General features: G+C 36.1%; 1 protein-coding gene across 1 annotated transcript in view; it reads left to right on the top strand.

Annotated features, from left to right (window-relative positions):
• Positions 1-15,640, top strand: part of WWP1 (WW domain containing E3 ubiquitin protein ligase 1) — a 130,860-nt gene that overhangs the window by 29,026 nt on the left and 86,194 nt on the right. Inside the window, exons 2-3 of the mRNA XM_007957654.2 lie at positions 11,557-11,695; positions 12,324-12,448. Of these exons, the coding sequence (XP_007955845.1) occupies positions 11,557-11,695; positions 12,324-12,448 (264 nt within the window). The remainder of the gene's footprint in view (positions 1-11,556; positions 11,696-12,323; positions 12,449-15,640) is intronic.

Here is a 15,640-nt window from a genome sequence, read left to right as displayed (position 1 = left end):
AGCGAATTATCGAACCCAGGAGAGAGGTGGTGGGTGCTTTGGGAGGAACGGTTGGTGAAAGGGCTGGAGGGAGGCAGCATGTTTGGCCTTGCAGTAATAGGCCTTGGGTTACTGCTGGTAATCCTGTCTTCCTCTTGTGAGATTAGAGGAGGTCAGAACATTTGGCCTCCTTTCCGTTTTTGCTGGCACAAATACGACTCTATAATTGTCCTTATTTAGAGGTTATATATGGTTAAGAAGATGTATACAACTGCCAAGTTGACAAGGGGTGGACTGTGACAGTTGGAGCTATGTGTCAACTTGCCTGGACCCCAGTTCTGTGTGGTTGTTCCCATGATGGGATCAGATGACTGTGTTCTGAGTGGCCAGTCTGTTCAATGGGAGTTTCCCTAGGGATGTGGCCTGCTTCCAGGATATCCAGGGACATCCTGGGAAGAGAGACATTCTTCTGTGGATCAGGATTCTGTTGTGCTGCCTACAACTGTCCGTGAGTTAGCAGTCCACTGTTCGGCCTGGAGATGTTGGATTTGTCATTCATTGGAGTCAACAGCATGTGTTCTGCCTGCCAGCCTTGAGCTTCTGGGCCCCTATAGGGAAAAGCCTCCAGCCTGACATTTGCTCCAGGGACTTTGGACTTGCCAGCTTCTATACGTTTGTGAGCCATTTTCCTAAGATAAATTTCTCACTCTCTTTATAGATATATAAGCTTTGCTGGCTTTTATCTCTTTAGGGAACTCAGTCTAACACAGTTGGCTAGGATTTTTTTTGAAGAGTTTTGCATCTATATTCATGAAGGATATTGGTCTGTAATTTTCCTTTTGAGTGATGTCTTTGCCTGGTTTTGGTATCAAGGTTATGGTTGCATCATAAAATGAATTTGGAAAGATTCCGTCCTTTTCTGTTTTTTGGAATAGTTTGAGTAGGATTGGTGTCATTTCTGTGAATGTTTGGTAGATTTCTCGGATGAAACCGTCTGGGCCAGGGTTTTTTTTGTTGTTGGTAATTTTTTTATGACCTGTTCAATTTCTTCTTTTGTTATGGATCTATTCAACTTTTCTACCTCAATCTGTGTTAGTTTAGGTAAATATTATCTTTCTAGAAACCTTTCCATTTCTTCTAAATTTTCAAATTTTTTGGAATACGTTCCTTCATAGTGTCATGATATTATCCTTTTTATTTCAGTTGGTTCTATTGTGATGTTGCCCAGTTCATTTCTTCTTTGTGCTATTTGTATTCTCTCCCTCTTTTCCTTTGTAAAATTTGCCAGTGGTTTGTCAATTTTACTAATCTTTTAAAAAAACTAGCTTCTAGTCTTGTTGATTTTTTCCTTTTGTCTTTCTGTTTTCTGTTTCATTGATTTCTGCTCAAATCTTTATTATTTCCCTTCAGGTGACTGTGGACTTTTCTTACTGTTCTTTTTCTAATTGTTGGAGATGTTATTTTAAAGTGTATATTTTGGTTCTTTATTCTTTTTTGATGTATGCATTTATTGCTATAAATTGGCATCTGATCACTGTGTCCCAAAGGTTTTGGTATGTTGTGTTTTCATTCTCATTTGATTCTAAGAATTTTTTTATTTCATTTTTTATTTCTTCTACTACCCAGTCATTCTTAATTAAGGCGCGTGTTGTTCAGTTTCCATGTGTTTGCTCTTTTTCTGTTGGTCTTCTTATTGATTTCTGATTTTATAGCATTGTGATCTGAGAAGATGCTTAGCAGTATTTCAGCATTTTTAAAATTTATTAAGATTTGCTTTATGGCCTCACATATGGTCTGTCATGGAGAATGTTTCATGTGCACTGGCAAAGAATGTGTATTGTGTTGTTGTTAGGTGAAGTACTCTGTAGATGTCTATAAAGTCAAGTTGGTTAATTGTATTGTTAGTTCTTCTTCATCTTTGTTGAGTTTCTTTCCAGTTGTTCTGTCTCATTGAAAGTGGTATATAAAACTGTGACTGTGGAGTCCTCTATTTGCCTTTTTAAATCTGTTAAAGTCTGATTTATGTATTTTGGGGCTTTTTCATTGATTGGGTCCATAGATATTTTTTATGGTTATATCTTTCCTGTTCAATTGATCCTTTCATCTTTATGTAATGTCCTTCCTGGTCTTTTATTGTGGTTTTTGTCTTCAAGTCATTTTGATCAGAAATTAATATTGCCACACCTGCTCTTTTTTGGTTGTCTTTTACTTGATACATCTTTTTCCAACCTTTGATTTTTTAGTCTGTTTTTGTCTGTATCTCTAAGGTGTGTCTCTCATAGACAGCATATTGATGGGTTATGTTTTCTTATGCAGTCTGCAACTGTCCATCTTTTGAGTGGTACATTTAATCTATTAACATTCAGTGTAATTATTGACAAGGGTGAATTTGTTGCTGTCATTTTGTTAGGTGTTTTTTTGTAGTGTTGCTGGTTTCTTTGTTCTGTATAGTTTTCTGTGCTGAGCTTATTTTGTTTGAATTGTGTTACCATTTCCTTCATGCTACTGCTTTAGTATTTTTTAATAATATTTGGGCTTCTCCTCTTTTTTGTTGTGATGTTAAAGTTTATCATTGTTCTTCGAGGTTACCCTGTGATTTATAATTTTCTCCCTGAGTTTAGAACAGTCCATTCTATCTTGCAACTCTATTGACTTTCTCACCATTTAGAAGTTCTGTAACTGCAGTATTTTTTCCCTTGTTTTTGTTTTGTAGTTATCCTCGTTTGCCAGTTAATGTCTCTGGTTCCCTGTTTACAATCTTGTAAGCTATTTTACTTTGGGTGTTTCCATAGCTCTGTTGGTTTCTGGGTTATGTCATCATGTGTATTAATGGTCGGTTGATGTTTGCTATTGTTGGTTCTCTGCCCAAAGGACTGTCTTTAGTTAAAACCAAGTTGGTCTGGTTTTAACAAATGCCATTAATTTCTGCTTATCTGGAAATCTCCTAATTTCACCATCATATTTGAGAGACAGTTTTGCTGGTTATATAATTCTTGGTTGAAAATTTTTCTCTTTCAGGGTTTTATAATTACCATCCCATTGCCTTCTCGCTTGCATGGTTTCTGCTGAGAAATCAGAGCTTAGTTTTACTGGTTGTCCTTTGTAGGTAACTTTTTGCTTTTCCTGTGCTGCTTTCAGGGGTCTTTCTTTGTCTTTAGTTATGGTGAGTGTGTTGATGATATATCTTAGTGATTTTCTCTTGGCGTCTATTCTGTTTGGGGTTCATTGGACTTCCTGAATGGATATATTCTCATCTTTCATTATATCAGGGAAGTTCTCTTGAACAAGAAATCTTGGACAATTTTCTCAGTGGTTTTATTTTCCTCTTTCTGTTTTGGAATTCCGATTACAAGTAGGTTATTCCTTTTGATGGTATCCCACGTGAGTGTTAGGCTTTCTTCATTTTTTTTTAATCTTTTTTCTGATTGATGCCTTTCCAAAGAAGTATTCAGGTATTTATCTTAAATCTCATTAATTCTGTCTTCCATTGATTCAGTTCTGTCCTTTTTCCTTTCAGTGTGTTATCTATTTCTGAAAATTTAGTATTCTGTATTTCTATCTGTAGATTTTGTATGATTGCTTATTTTTCATTTATTTTATCATTTTGTTCTTGCATTGTCTTCTGAAATTGTTCTAGGTTTTTGTCTCTGTTTTCCTTGATTTTGTCAGTTTTCCTTGATCTGTCTCTCAGTCTGTTGAAGGTACTTAAATACAATTCTTTTGAATTCCTTATCAGGGAGTTCCAGTGCTGCTGCTTCCTCAGGGATGTGTTCTGGGTCTGTATCCTGCTCCCTTGTTTCTACTGCTTTATCTTGCTTCTTTGTGTGCACTGTGATCATCTCTTGTTTCCAAGACATTGTGACTTTGTTGTATTTGTATTTAATTGGTGATTGTATGTTGGAGTGATTAGCCCAAGATTTTTGTATTCTTTTTTTTGTTGTTATAGCTGAGTAAGCAGGGTACTGTGCTCCTCTGTTCACAGTTGACAGCACTGGTGCATTCACAGCCTATCTGCTGGTGTGATAGAGAATGAGAGTGACTGCACAGATCTCTGTTAACTGTTTGTGAAGAACAATGAAGGTTGAGTCAGGCTCTTGGTGGTCATGTATTTTTGGCCAGTTGGTGCAAAAGGAAGTGATGGCTCTCACTCAGTAATTTTAGCTGCAGGAGGTGTTGATGTGGATGTGTCATATGGGCATGGTTGCTGTCGTCTCCCACTCAGACACAAACAACAATTGAAAAACCATCAAGAAAGTAAAATGAATAGGACAAAGAAACACACACACTGCATAAACACACAGGAAAAATCACCAAAAAGAAGGGGGAAAAAAAAGAAAAGAAAGGCACTAAATGAGGGATAACATTTGAAGAAATACTTTAAAAAGCCAAAAGAAATATGCATGGAAAAATGGTAAAAAAAAAAAAGAAAGAAAGAAAAACCCTACATATCTGGGAAGGGTGGAGTAAGAGAAAAGAGGTAGAGTAGGAGAATGATGAAGAAAAAAATGGGAAAAATGCAAAAAGGAAAACAAGGAATGGGGAGAACCACAAGAAAGAAAAAGATGGGAACCAGGAACAGGATAGAGAAAAAGCTGAAAACCAGAACCTGAGAAGGGAAGAAGAAAGAATAATAATAAAAAGGACAATAAAAAGAAAAAAACAATAATTTTAAAACAGACAAAAACAAACAAACTTTATACATACCCATACATGCATACATACATACATACACACATACATACATACATATGCATGGGTAGGGCCTCCAGGCTCTGTCAGAGTACACAGACTGAGATGGAATTCCTCCCGGTCCAGAAGGTGGGGTGAGGTTGTGGGATGGCTACACCTCCATTCACCAAGAATGTGTGGGGTATTAGAGTGACAAGGGGAATATCATACCTTTATAGTCCTTTCTGTCAGGTATGTCCTTGCATTCCCCAGCAAGTAGAGCCTATTCTTAGGTCCACAGAATCTGATAGAATGTTGCCACTTTAAATAAATATCCAAAATGGTCGAGCTGCTTGTAAACATTCATCCTACGCCCTCTGGGCATCCAAAAGTCCACAGTTCAGCCTGTCTTTCTCTTCACTGCTTCCCCTTTCATTCGCCACCACCAGTGCAGTTTTCTGTGTAGTCCCTGACTAGCAAGGCTGATTTTTAGGCTAATTCTTAGGTCCTAACACCACTCGGCAGTATCCAAGCTGTCGATGCCATCAGGATCGCTAACAGTCCACAGCTCCATATGTCTCCTTTTTCAGTGTTGTCATGCAGGTTCTTCTACTAGTTGGAGTTTAATCTGCGTCTTTTTCCTTCCTTTCAGAGCTCAGGGCTCCAGGATTATCTTCTGTATCTGTGTTATTTTGTTCCCCTTTCTTTGTTTAAGAGGGTCTGTGTAGTTTGTTTGTCTAATCTGCCATCTTACCAGAACTCTAGACAAGGTTATTTTAAAATAAGATTAAAATTACCAAAAACATCAAGCTTGCTTGATGCAGTTTAAAATTTCTTTGTTTTTCCTTTTTAGGATATATGTTCAGAATACCATGTTTTAAAGTAACTTAATTTTCCATTTGGTTCTGCCACCAAATTGATAATTGGTTATGTTCATTGTTTTCAGTTACTTAGTTTTTTATTTTTGTTCTGTAATCCATTTAAAACATTTATATGATTCTAGAGTTAAACTATAATTCATAGTACAATTGGAGATGTCTTGTTATCCCATCCCATGCCTTCTCCTTTCCCTTTCCCTATAGGTAAACATTTTTATTTGTTTATTCTTCCATTACTTCTTTTTCAGAATATAAACAGTATATGTACAATATATGTATTCAGAGCTCTGTTACCAAATTCCCAATTCTTATGTACTTAGCTGCCCCTTGCTTTCTTTTTCACTTGCCAATAATATCCTGGAGTTGCTCCCTGGGACCCTCTTGAATGGCTATGTTGGTTTGTACCGTAGAGTCAATTCGTACTCATAGTGACCCCATGTGACAGAGAACAGTTGCCTCTTAGGGCTTCCTAGGCTAGAATCTTTAGGGGGAAGGTACACTAGTGGTACAAATGGTTAAGAGCTTGGTTGCTAACTGAAAGGTCAGGGGTTGAAACCCATCAGGCACACCCAAGGAGAAGAAACCTTACAGTTGCCTCCCATAAAGGTTACAGCCTGGGAAATCCTATGGGTAGTTCTGTTCTTTCATATAGGATCATTACGAATCAGAATTGATACAGCAGCACACAACAACAATCTTTACAGGAGCATATACCCAGGTCTTTTTGTTTTATTTTAATTTTTTTTGTGATTTGGTGAAACTTTACAGAGCAAATTCATTTTCCATACCGTACTTCATACACGTTTTGCTTCATGACATTGACTGAAACTCCCCACAACGTAACAAGACTCTTCCCACTTCCTCCTTGTAGTTACATCTTCCCTGTGTCCTTTTTTCTCGTGCATTCTTGCCCCCTGAGGTATCTCCCTTTGTAAACACTGCCTTTTTGTTCTCCTGCTATTGATTGCTCTAAGGAGTGTATCTACCTGGTGTAAATGTTCACCCTGTATACCTGTCTATTTGGCTGGAAGCCACAGGAGTGAGTTAAGTTCCAGACCTAAAGGGTAACTGGAGGCCATAGTGTCAGGAGTCTTACCAGGCTCTATCAGACCAGCAAATCTGGTGGGTTTTTTTTTTTTTAATGTATAATTTTGAGTTTTGTTCCCTATTGTTCTCCCACTCTATCCAGGATCTCCTATACTGATCCCTTTCTGAGTGGTTGACAGTGGTAGCCGAGCACCATCTAAATCTTCTGGTCTCATGGTCATATACGCTGAGGTTCGTATGGTCCATCAGTCCCTTGAACTAATTTTTACCATGTGTCTTTAGTTTTCTTAATTCTTCTTTGCTCTGGAGGAGGAAGGACTCATTGTTGCATCTAGATAGCTGCTTGCAAGCTTTTGAGACCCCAGTCACTACTCACCAAAGTAGGGTGTTAAACAGTGTTTTTGTATAGTATGTTATGCCAGCTGAGCTTGATGCCCCTTGCAACCATGGTCCTGAGCTTACAAGTCCAACTTCTTGCTCCCTGAGGGTGTTTGGCTGTGACCAAGAAGTTATTATAACTTTGTGTCTTGTTACCTCTATTATATATTTGGGCATTCTTTTAGCACATACAAATACATATGTAGAAGTATCATCTGCCAAACTTTTATATGGTCATGGATATATTCCCTTTTGACTAGACATAACTGATCATTCACCATTTACCTATCTATTTATGCATAGATTCATGTTTGTTGTCACTGACAATGCAGTATTGTATATGTAAAAGGATTTATCTTTGTTGTGTGTACCTCTCATGTACCTGTGTCTTCTTCCTCAGTTCCACCGTGTTGATCACTAACTTTTAGTACACTGCCATTCCCTTCACCCAAATCGATGCTTGTCTCTACCTTTTTAGCAGTGTTCCTTCCCCTCTGCTCCCATCCCTGATAATCATCAACAAAGAAAGTTTCTTCCATATGTAAACCTTTCCTTGATTTTTACAGTAATGAACTAATACAATATTTGTCCTTCTGTGATTGACTTATCTTACTTAGCATAATGTCCTCCACATTATACGGTGTTTCATAGATTCTACATTCTTCAGTGTTGCTTAGTATTCATTGCACTGTGTGTTATGTACCGTAGTAGGGCTATCCATCTCTTTGCTATTGTGAATAGTGCTGCAGTGAACATGGGTGTACATGTATCTGTCTGTGTCCTGTCTCTCACTTCTTTATAATATATACCTGGTAACAGGGTTGCTGGATCAAATGGTATTTCTATTTCCAACTTTCTATGGAATTGCCATACTGATTTCCACACCGTCTGTATCATCTTACAGTCTCACCGGCAGTGTATGAGAGTCCCAACCTCCACATCCTTGCCAGCATTTGTTATTTTCGGTCTTATTGAACTTTGCTATTAGTGCTGAGATACCCAGGTCTTTTCTGGAGCTGCTGGTGGATCTGCACCACCGACCTTTTTGTTAGCAGCTGAACACTTAAATCATTGCACCACCAGGGCTCCTTTAAATTATTATAACTAAGTTAATTCAGCCATTTGTTATGGATGAACATTGTGTGCTGTTCCACTTCAGCTGTTACAAATAGGGCTGCAATAAATGGCTTCATGCAAATATCATTTCTTATTTTTGCTCATATATCTTTAGAATAGAATCCTAAAAGGAAATTTTTGAATCAAAGCATAAACTTGTAATTTTGGTAATTAATTACTTTCAAATCCCTCTCCTAGAGTTTGTAACATTTTCTGTTCCCGCCAGCTGTATATGAGAATACCTGGCTCTGGTAGCATAGTGCCTAAAGCATTTGACTGCTAATCAGAAGGCTGGCACTTCAAATCCACCAGCCACTCCTGAGAAGGAAGATTGGGCGATCTACTCCCGTAGTGATACCGCCTCAGAAACCCAAGGATGAGTCGCTATGAGTCGGATCTGACTCGATGCAGTGAGTTTGGTTTGTTTTTTTTTTTTTTTGGTATTTCCCCACAACATCACCAAAATATGTTTGCAAGCTTTGGGTTTTTGACGGTTGGAAAGATAGAAAGTAGTATCTTAGTGTAATTTTAACTAGCATTTCTCTTACTGTGAGTCAGACTGAGTCATGTTTAAGAGATACTTGTATTTCTTTCTCTATGAACTGTGGACATGTATATTTTGAAGCAGTTTCCCAGATGATTCTGTAATGTACTGTGCTTTAAAGCTAATAATATATAGCTACTAGTATTTCTGCTTTTGCTCTACATAGGAGGCTCAGAGCCACACTTTTGGCTCAGTGTTCTTGTGTAGCGTCACCATGAATTAGAATCCTATAAAGTTCTTCATTAAAGTAACAAAATCTGATCTGATTTGAGCCAAAAAGAAACTTACTTGAAAGGCTATCAGATATTCAATAGGATCATCAAAAGTCTAGAGAACCAACTAGAAAATAGATAAATGGAAAAGGGAGTCTAAGTAACCAAGATAATGGCTCCATAGTATCTGTCATTTTGAGTATAAGTTACTCTTCTCACTCTTCTCCTTTGGAATATAGTGATGCTCTTGGGAAATACAGAATCTGGACTTGTGCTAAATGGCACAGATATTGTTTGGTTTTGTTGTTAGCGTTTTTAGAAATGCAAAGCACCTTAAAATTAATGATCCTATTGATCTCGTAAGTGCTTTATGAAATGAATTTTATCGCTTCTGTTTTACCAGTGAGGAAACAGACTCAGAAGGATTAAGTGCCTTCTGTTATTAATAGGACACCAACTGAAGTCTCTGGATTCCCAAGTTGTTACTCTTTTTTTTTTTTTTTAAGTAAAAGTGACCTCTGCATTGGTTTTTCTTCTATATTTTAAATAATCAGCTATATCATGATTAAATCCCCTCAACTATTGCAGTCAATTTATGGTCTGTAAACTGAGGTTCTCTGCCCTATGCCAAATTAGGAAAAAATCCTAATGTGTTATTATGTCTGTTCTTAACCCATAGCTGATTATTGTTGTTGTTGTTATGTGCCGTCGAGTCGTACCTGACTCATAGCGACCCCTCCTTGGGTTTCCGAGGCAGTATCACTACGGAAGTAGATTGCCCCATCTTCCTTCCGAGGAGTGGCTGGTGGGTTTGAACCACCAGCCTTCTGGTTAGCAGTCAAGTGCCTTAGGCGCTGTGCTACCAGGGCTCCTTATAGCTGATTAGCAGCAGCAAATAAGAATAAGAACATTGTTCATGGAAAGCAGGAAAACTTCATGAAGGAAAAAATCAAACAGAACACTACCTACCGGAATATGGTAATATGCTATAGTGTAGTATGCACATAAGCATAATAGCATATATAATATTCAGATTTTAGACTTTCCACAGGTTGTTGTTGAGTGCTGTTGAGCTGATTTCAACTCATAGTGACCCCATGTGACAGTTGAACTGCCCCATCGGGTTTTCTAAGCTGTAGTCTTTTTGAGAACAGATCACTAGGTCTTTCTTCTGGGGAGCAGCTGGGTGGGTTCAGACTGCCAACCTTTCAGTTAGCAGATGAGCACTGCTGTCAAGTTGGACTCGACTCATAGTGACCCCTCCTTGGGTTTCCAAGGCAGTATCATTACGGAAGTAGATCACCCAGCCTTCCTTCCAAGGAGTGGCTGGTAGGTTTGAACTGCCAGCCTTCTGGTTAGCAGTCAAGTGCCTTAGGCACTATGTTACCAGAGCTCCTAGAACAGTGTATAAGATATATGAAAGGATAAGACTTGAGATTGAAAGACTAATAGACTGATATATATCATTTTTAGCTATTATATCTTCTAGTACTTTAGTAGTTTCATTTAAATTTAAATTTTTAAATCACGGATCTTAATTTTTTTTTTAACGGTGTGAATTATACGTTTAACTTTATTCTTTTCAAATGTTTCAGAGTCATTTATGGAGTAATCCATTGTTCTTTGTTGATTGGAAATGCCACTGTTATCACATTCTGACATCATTTGTAGTACTTAAATATATATATATTGAGATAAATTTGCTTTCATTTCTTTGCATTTTAAAATATGCCACTTATTTGAAAAAGCAAATGTTATTTTTTTGAAACCATGTTGCCACATAAAGCATTAAAAAGAAAAACACAGTTACATAATTTCAGAAAGGTAAGTTATGAATTGTACATAGCAGGATATTAATAAGAATGTTGAATCTGAAGACACTTTTCTCTTGAACCTTAATTCAGTTCAGTATTAAATTAAAATGGTTGGCAAGAATGTGGAGTATTTGGAACCTTCACACACTGCTGTGGGAATGTTTAGTTGTACTACCACTTAGAACAATTATCTGGCAGTTTCTCAGTTGACAGTTGCCATATAACCTAGCAATTATACTCCTAAGTATATCCCCAAGAGAAATGAAAACATGTCTGCATAAAAACTTACACATGACCATTCATAGCAGCATTTTGCAAAATGGCCAAAAACTAAAAACCACTCAGATATTCATCATCTGATGAATGGATAAATAAAGTGGAATATTATTTGGCAATAAAAAGGAATAAAGTACTGAGACATACTAAAACGCAATTGAATCTGAAAAAAATTACACTAAGTGAGAGAAAGACCACATATTTTATAATTCCTTTTACATGAAATGTCAAGAATAGACAAATCTCTAGAGACAAAAAGTTGCCTAGGTCTGGGGATAAATGAGGGTTGACTGCTGAGTGGTATGTGTTTCTTTTTCAATGATGAAAATATTTTAAAATTGATTGTAGTGATAGAGGCACAACTCTATGACTGTATTAAAATTGTTGGATTGTATGGTTTGAAAGGGTAAATTGTATGGTGTGTGAACTATATCTAAAAAATATTACCCAAAAAAAAAAAAAATCAAATGATTCCCAGGCATTATCAGTTGGATTTTTTGCATTGTTTCTTTATCCTGCCGGTGAGAAAAGTTTAGTTCCACAAGAAGCACAATTCCATTTTTATTGACTTTTTCTCTTTTTTTGGTACATAATATTACATTTTGACTGCATACATTTGCTAGTGGTTATCATGTTTCTCTTAGTTTCTAGTGCCAAACTAAAAAGAAAAAAGAACTGGTTTGGAACAGCAATATATACAGAAGTAGTCGTAGATGGAGAAATTAAGAAAACAGCAAAATCCAGCAGTTCTTCTAATCCAAAATGGGATGAGCAGCTAACTGTGTAAGTACCTTTTTTAATTAATGTAAAATCTTTAAAAGAGGACATGCTCTTGGAATGAGTTTTTTATATTATAGGATGCTTCAAACATATGAGTGTTTTTTTCCCCCAGTGTGCTTTAAAGTATGAAACAAATTTTTTATTAATTTCATGTATTTTTTTAGAGAGGAAGCGTAAGAATCTTTGCCTTTGCTTCATAAATTAAATTATTTAGCCATAATCCTCTCCTACTATCTTGGTATAGAAATAACTGTGAAAGAAAATTAATCATCATAATTTTGGCATTTTTGAAGTAAATAGTATAAATTTATATATAGTAAAATATTATAACTAATGCATTTGTTGTCTAAAACCAGTAGAAATTTGTACAAATAGAAATAGTCTTATTTTGAAATCTCAATAAGACTCTTGATGTACTGCTAGTATTTTTAGTTTGCTTATTATGAAAATTATTATCTCATTTTTAGAATCCTAATGTGCTTGAAAGTAAATGTTATTTACATAAAATTTTTCCTAAGTGAACTGAATTTCTGGCTTTTTAAAAATCATTGAAGTAAATTATTTTAGTAAGAATTTTCACTCAGAATAATGATGTGTACTCCTGTGTTTTCCTTATAATTTCACCTTGCAGAAATGTGACCCCACAGACTACATTGGAATTTCGAGTTTGTAGTCATCATACTTTAAAATCAGATGCTATGTTAGGAAGAGCAACAGTAGATTTGAAACAAGCTCTATTAATACACAATAGAAAATGTAAGTTTTTTGTTCTAACCTTCTTTGTTTCTTTAAGAGCTTATTCTAGATACTTTGAAATTATTCTGAAGTACAAAAGCAAATTACAATTTTATATTCATAATGGAGAACTTTAGTTAGTGCCTGTGATTGCTTTAAAACCTATGACATTAAATGAAACAGGAAATATTTATCCAGCCCATTCTACGTTTTACGGATTTACAGAATCATCTCAGTCCTCCACAAGTACCTTTTTCTCAGTGATTATCAGTGGTGCATTATTTATTTACTGTTCTATACTTTAAAAGTTTTAAATATAGTCAGTATCTGAGGCTGCTCTACTTTGTTTCTAAGGTAGTAACAATTTTGTTGTATAAAAAATCAAAAAGTTTTCTTTTTTCATTATACAACTAGTTAATTACGTAAAATATAAAAACCACAAAGGAAAAAAAAATATTATTTGTAATTCTACTATCCAAAGATAACTACCCTTAATAATTTGTCTCTATCTTTGTCTTTTTCTTGTACATAGACACAAATACATTTTTTTTTTAAAAATTTTTGACATCTACTATTATATCCCCTGCTTTTTTCACTTAACAACATAATGTGAACATTATATTTCCTTTATAATAAATTCTTTTAGCCCATTGATCCTTAAAGTAGGATAGGGATTTTATTTTTTATTTCATCAATTATTTGAAAACCACCTGTCAGCGAATACAAAGATTTTGTGCTATGTACGTACATATGTTTATAATTCCGGGGAGAAGGTTCATAGCTTTTATCAAGTTCTCATAATGTAGGCAACAGAGGTGAATACCATCACATACAAAGGCCTGCAGTAACAGTAATAACAATAACCTGTGAGTGGCTACATAGGTCATAGGTAGATACTCAAGCTGAACAGGATTGGGAAGGTGAATGGGACTATACCCATGAATATGTATGTGTTTAACAAAAGATTATATTTTGTATTTTTTTTGAAGTATAAAGAAAAAATTCTCAAAATGTTGTGTGCGCTAAAAAGGTTAAAACCAGTGTTCTAGTTTATGATTTCTAATGGCTACATACGATATTTCAAACATAATTTTTAAACTAATCTATTGTTCCACGTTTTATTACCTTCTTTTAGTTCATTGAACTTAATCCTGCAATGCAAGCCATTGTTCAAATGTGTAAATCTTTGTGCACATGTTACTATTTTCTTAGAAGTTTTCTCATTAATTCCTAAAAGTAGGTTTGCTAGGTTAGGCTTAAAATGCTAATACTTAAAAGTAACAGATTGATTTTTTTTTTTCTCTTTAATTTTCATTTTATTTTCATGTCTTAATTTAATGAAAAAGAAAATACATATGTAAGTTTAAAAACCTGTTTTTTAGCAGTTAATCCATTAATACAGGTTTTGGACAAGAGGGGTGACAAATCAAGAAGATATAAAACCATGTTCATTTTCATGTGTTCAGATTTCCTAAAACAAAATATATATATATGTATATATTCTCTAGAAGCATTGAAATGTTGGGTCTCTAAATACCATGGCAAGAGCTCTGGTAGCGCCTATGGCATTTGACTGATAACCAGAAAGCTGGCAGTTCAAACCCACCAGGCATTCCAGTTCAAACCCACCAGCCATTCCTCAGAAGGAAGGTTGGGCAATCTACTTCCTTAGTGATACACCTCGGAAACCCAAGGAGGGGTCGCTATGAGTCAGGTTCAATTTGACAGCAGTGAGTTTGATTTTGGTTTACATACCATGGCTGCGTCTTGGTTACAGACAAGTAGTAGGCCTTGCAAGCATATAATACATTGCTGGTGTTAGCACAGTGGCTGGATTTAAACTTTTATTCCCCAGATAATATTGGCATTGTTGATATAAATATACATCTCAGTTAACCCATATTATTTCAGAATTGTTTGATTTTACTATTTATATATTTCTTAGGTGGATTGTGCATTTACATGGGGTATCTTTTTTTAGTACACATAATTATTTCTCATAATCTCATAGACCAGAGATGAAAACTGCTAAAAGTTTGGTCAATTTTGTGTGCATGTGTGTGTAACTCCACTACTCATCTGTCAGTTTGTCGTACTTTGGTGGCTTGTGTGTTGCTGTAAGGCTGGAGGCTATGCCACCAGTATTTCAAACACTGACAAGTAGAATCACCCATGGTGGACAGGTTTCAGTGGAGCTTCTAGACTGAGACAGACTCAAAAAAAGGAAGAGGCCATTCACTTCTCAAAGAATTGGCCAGTGAAAACCTTATGAATAGCAGGGAAACGCTGTCTGATATATTACTGGAAAACTTCATGAATAGCCCCAAAACGTTGTCCAACATAGTGCTGGAAGATGAGTCCCTCAGGTCAGAAGGCACTCAAAATATGACTGAGGAAGAGCTGCCTCCTCATGGTAGAGCCTACCTTAGTGATGTGGATGGAGTAAAGCTTTCATGACGTCCATTGGCTGATGTGGCACGACTCAAAATGGGAAGAAACAGCTGTAAACATCCATTAATAATTGGAACGTAGAATGTACAAACTATGAATCTAAGAAAATTAGAAGTTTCAGAAATGAAATGGAACGCATAAAGATTGATATCCTAGGTATTAGTGATTTGAAATGGACTGGTTTTGACTGTTTTGAATCAGACAACCATATGATCTACCATGCCAGGAATGACAGATTGAAGAAGCAATGGCATTCATCGTCACAAAGAATGTTTCAAGATCTGTCCTAAAGTACAGTGCTGTCAGTGTTAGGATAATATACAGACTCCTACTAGGAGGACCAGTTACTACTACTACTATTCAAATTTACACACCAACAACCAAACCCAAAGATGAAGAAACTGAGGATTTTTACCAGCTGCTTCAGTCTGAAATTGACAAAATATGCACTCAAGATGTGTTGATTGTCTCATCTTGATTGGAATGCAGAGGTTGGAAACAAAGAATCATCACTGGTAGGAATCAGGAAGGGAGTGTGTTAAGATTGTATTCTTTCACCATATTTATTCAATCTGTATGCTGAGCAAATATCTGAGAAGCTGGACTATATGAAGAAGAGCATGGCATCATGATTGGAGGAAGACTTATTAACAACCTGCAATATGCAGACAACACAACCTTGCTTGCTGAAAGATGACTTGAAGCACTTACTGATGAAGATCAAAGACTACAGTCTGCAGTATGGATTACACCTCAACATAA

This window comes from Orycteropus afer, unplaced genomic scaffold, assembly GCF_000298275.1.
Source record: "Orycteropus afer afer isolate SDZICR_OR568_19922 unplaced genomic scaffold, OryAfe1.0 scaffold00769, whole genome shotgun sequence".
In the NCBI taxonomy this organism is placed as follows: Eukaryota; Metazoa; Chordata; class Mammalia; order Tubulidentata; family Orycteropodidae; genus Orycteropus; species Orycteropus afer.
This window is presented reverse-complemented; position numbering and strand designations above follow the sequence as displayed.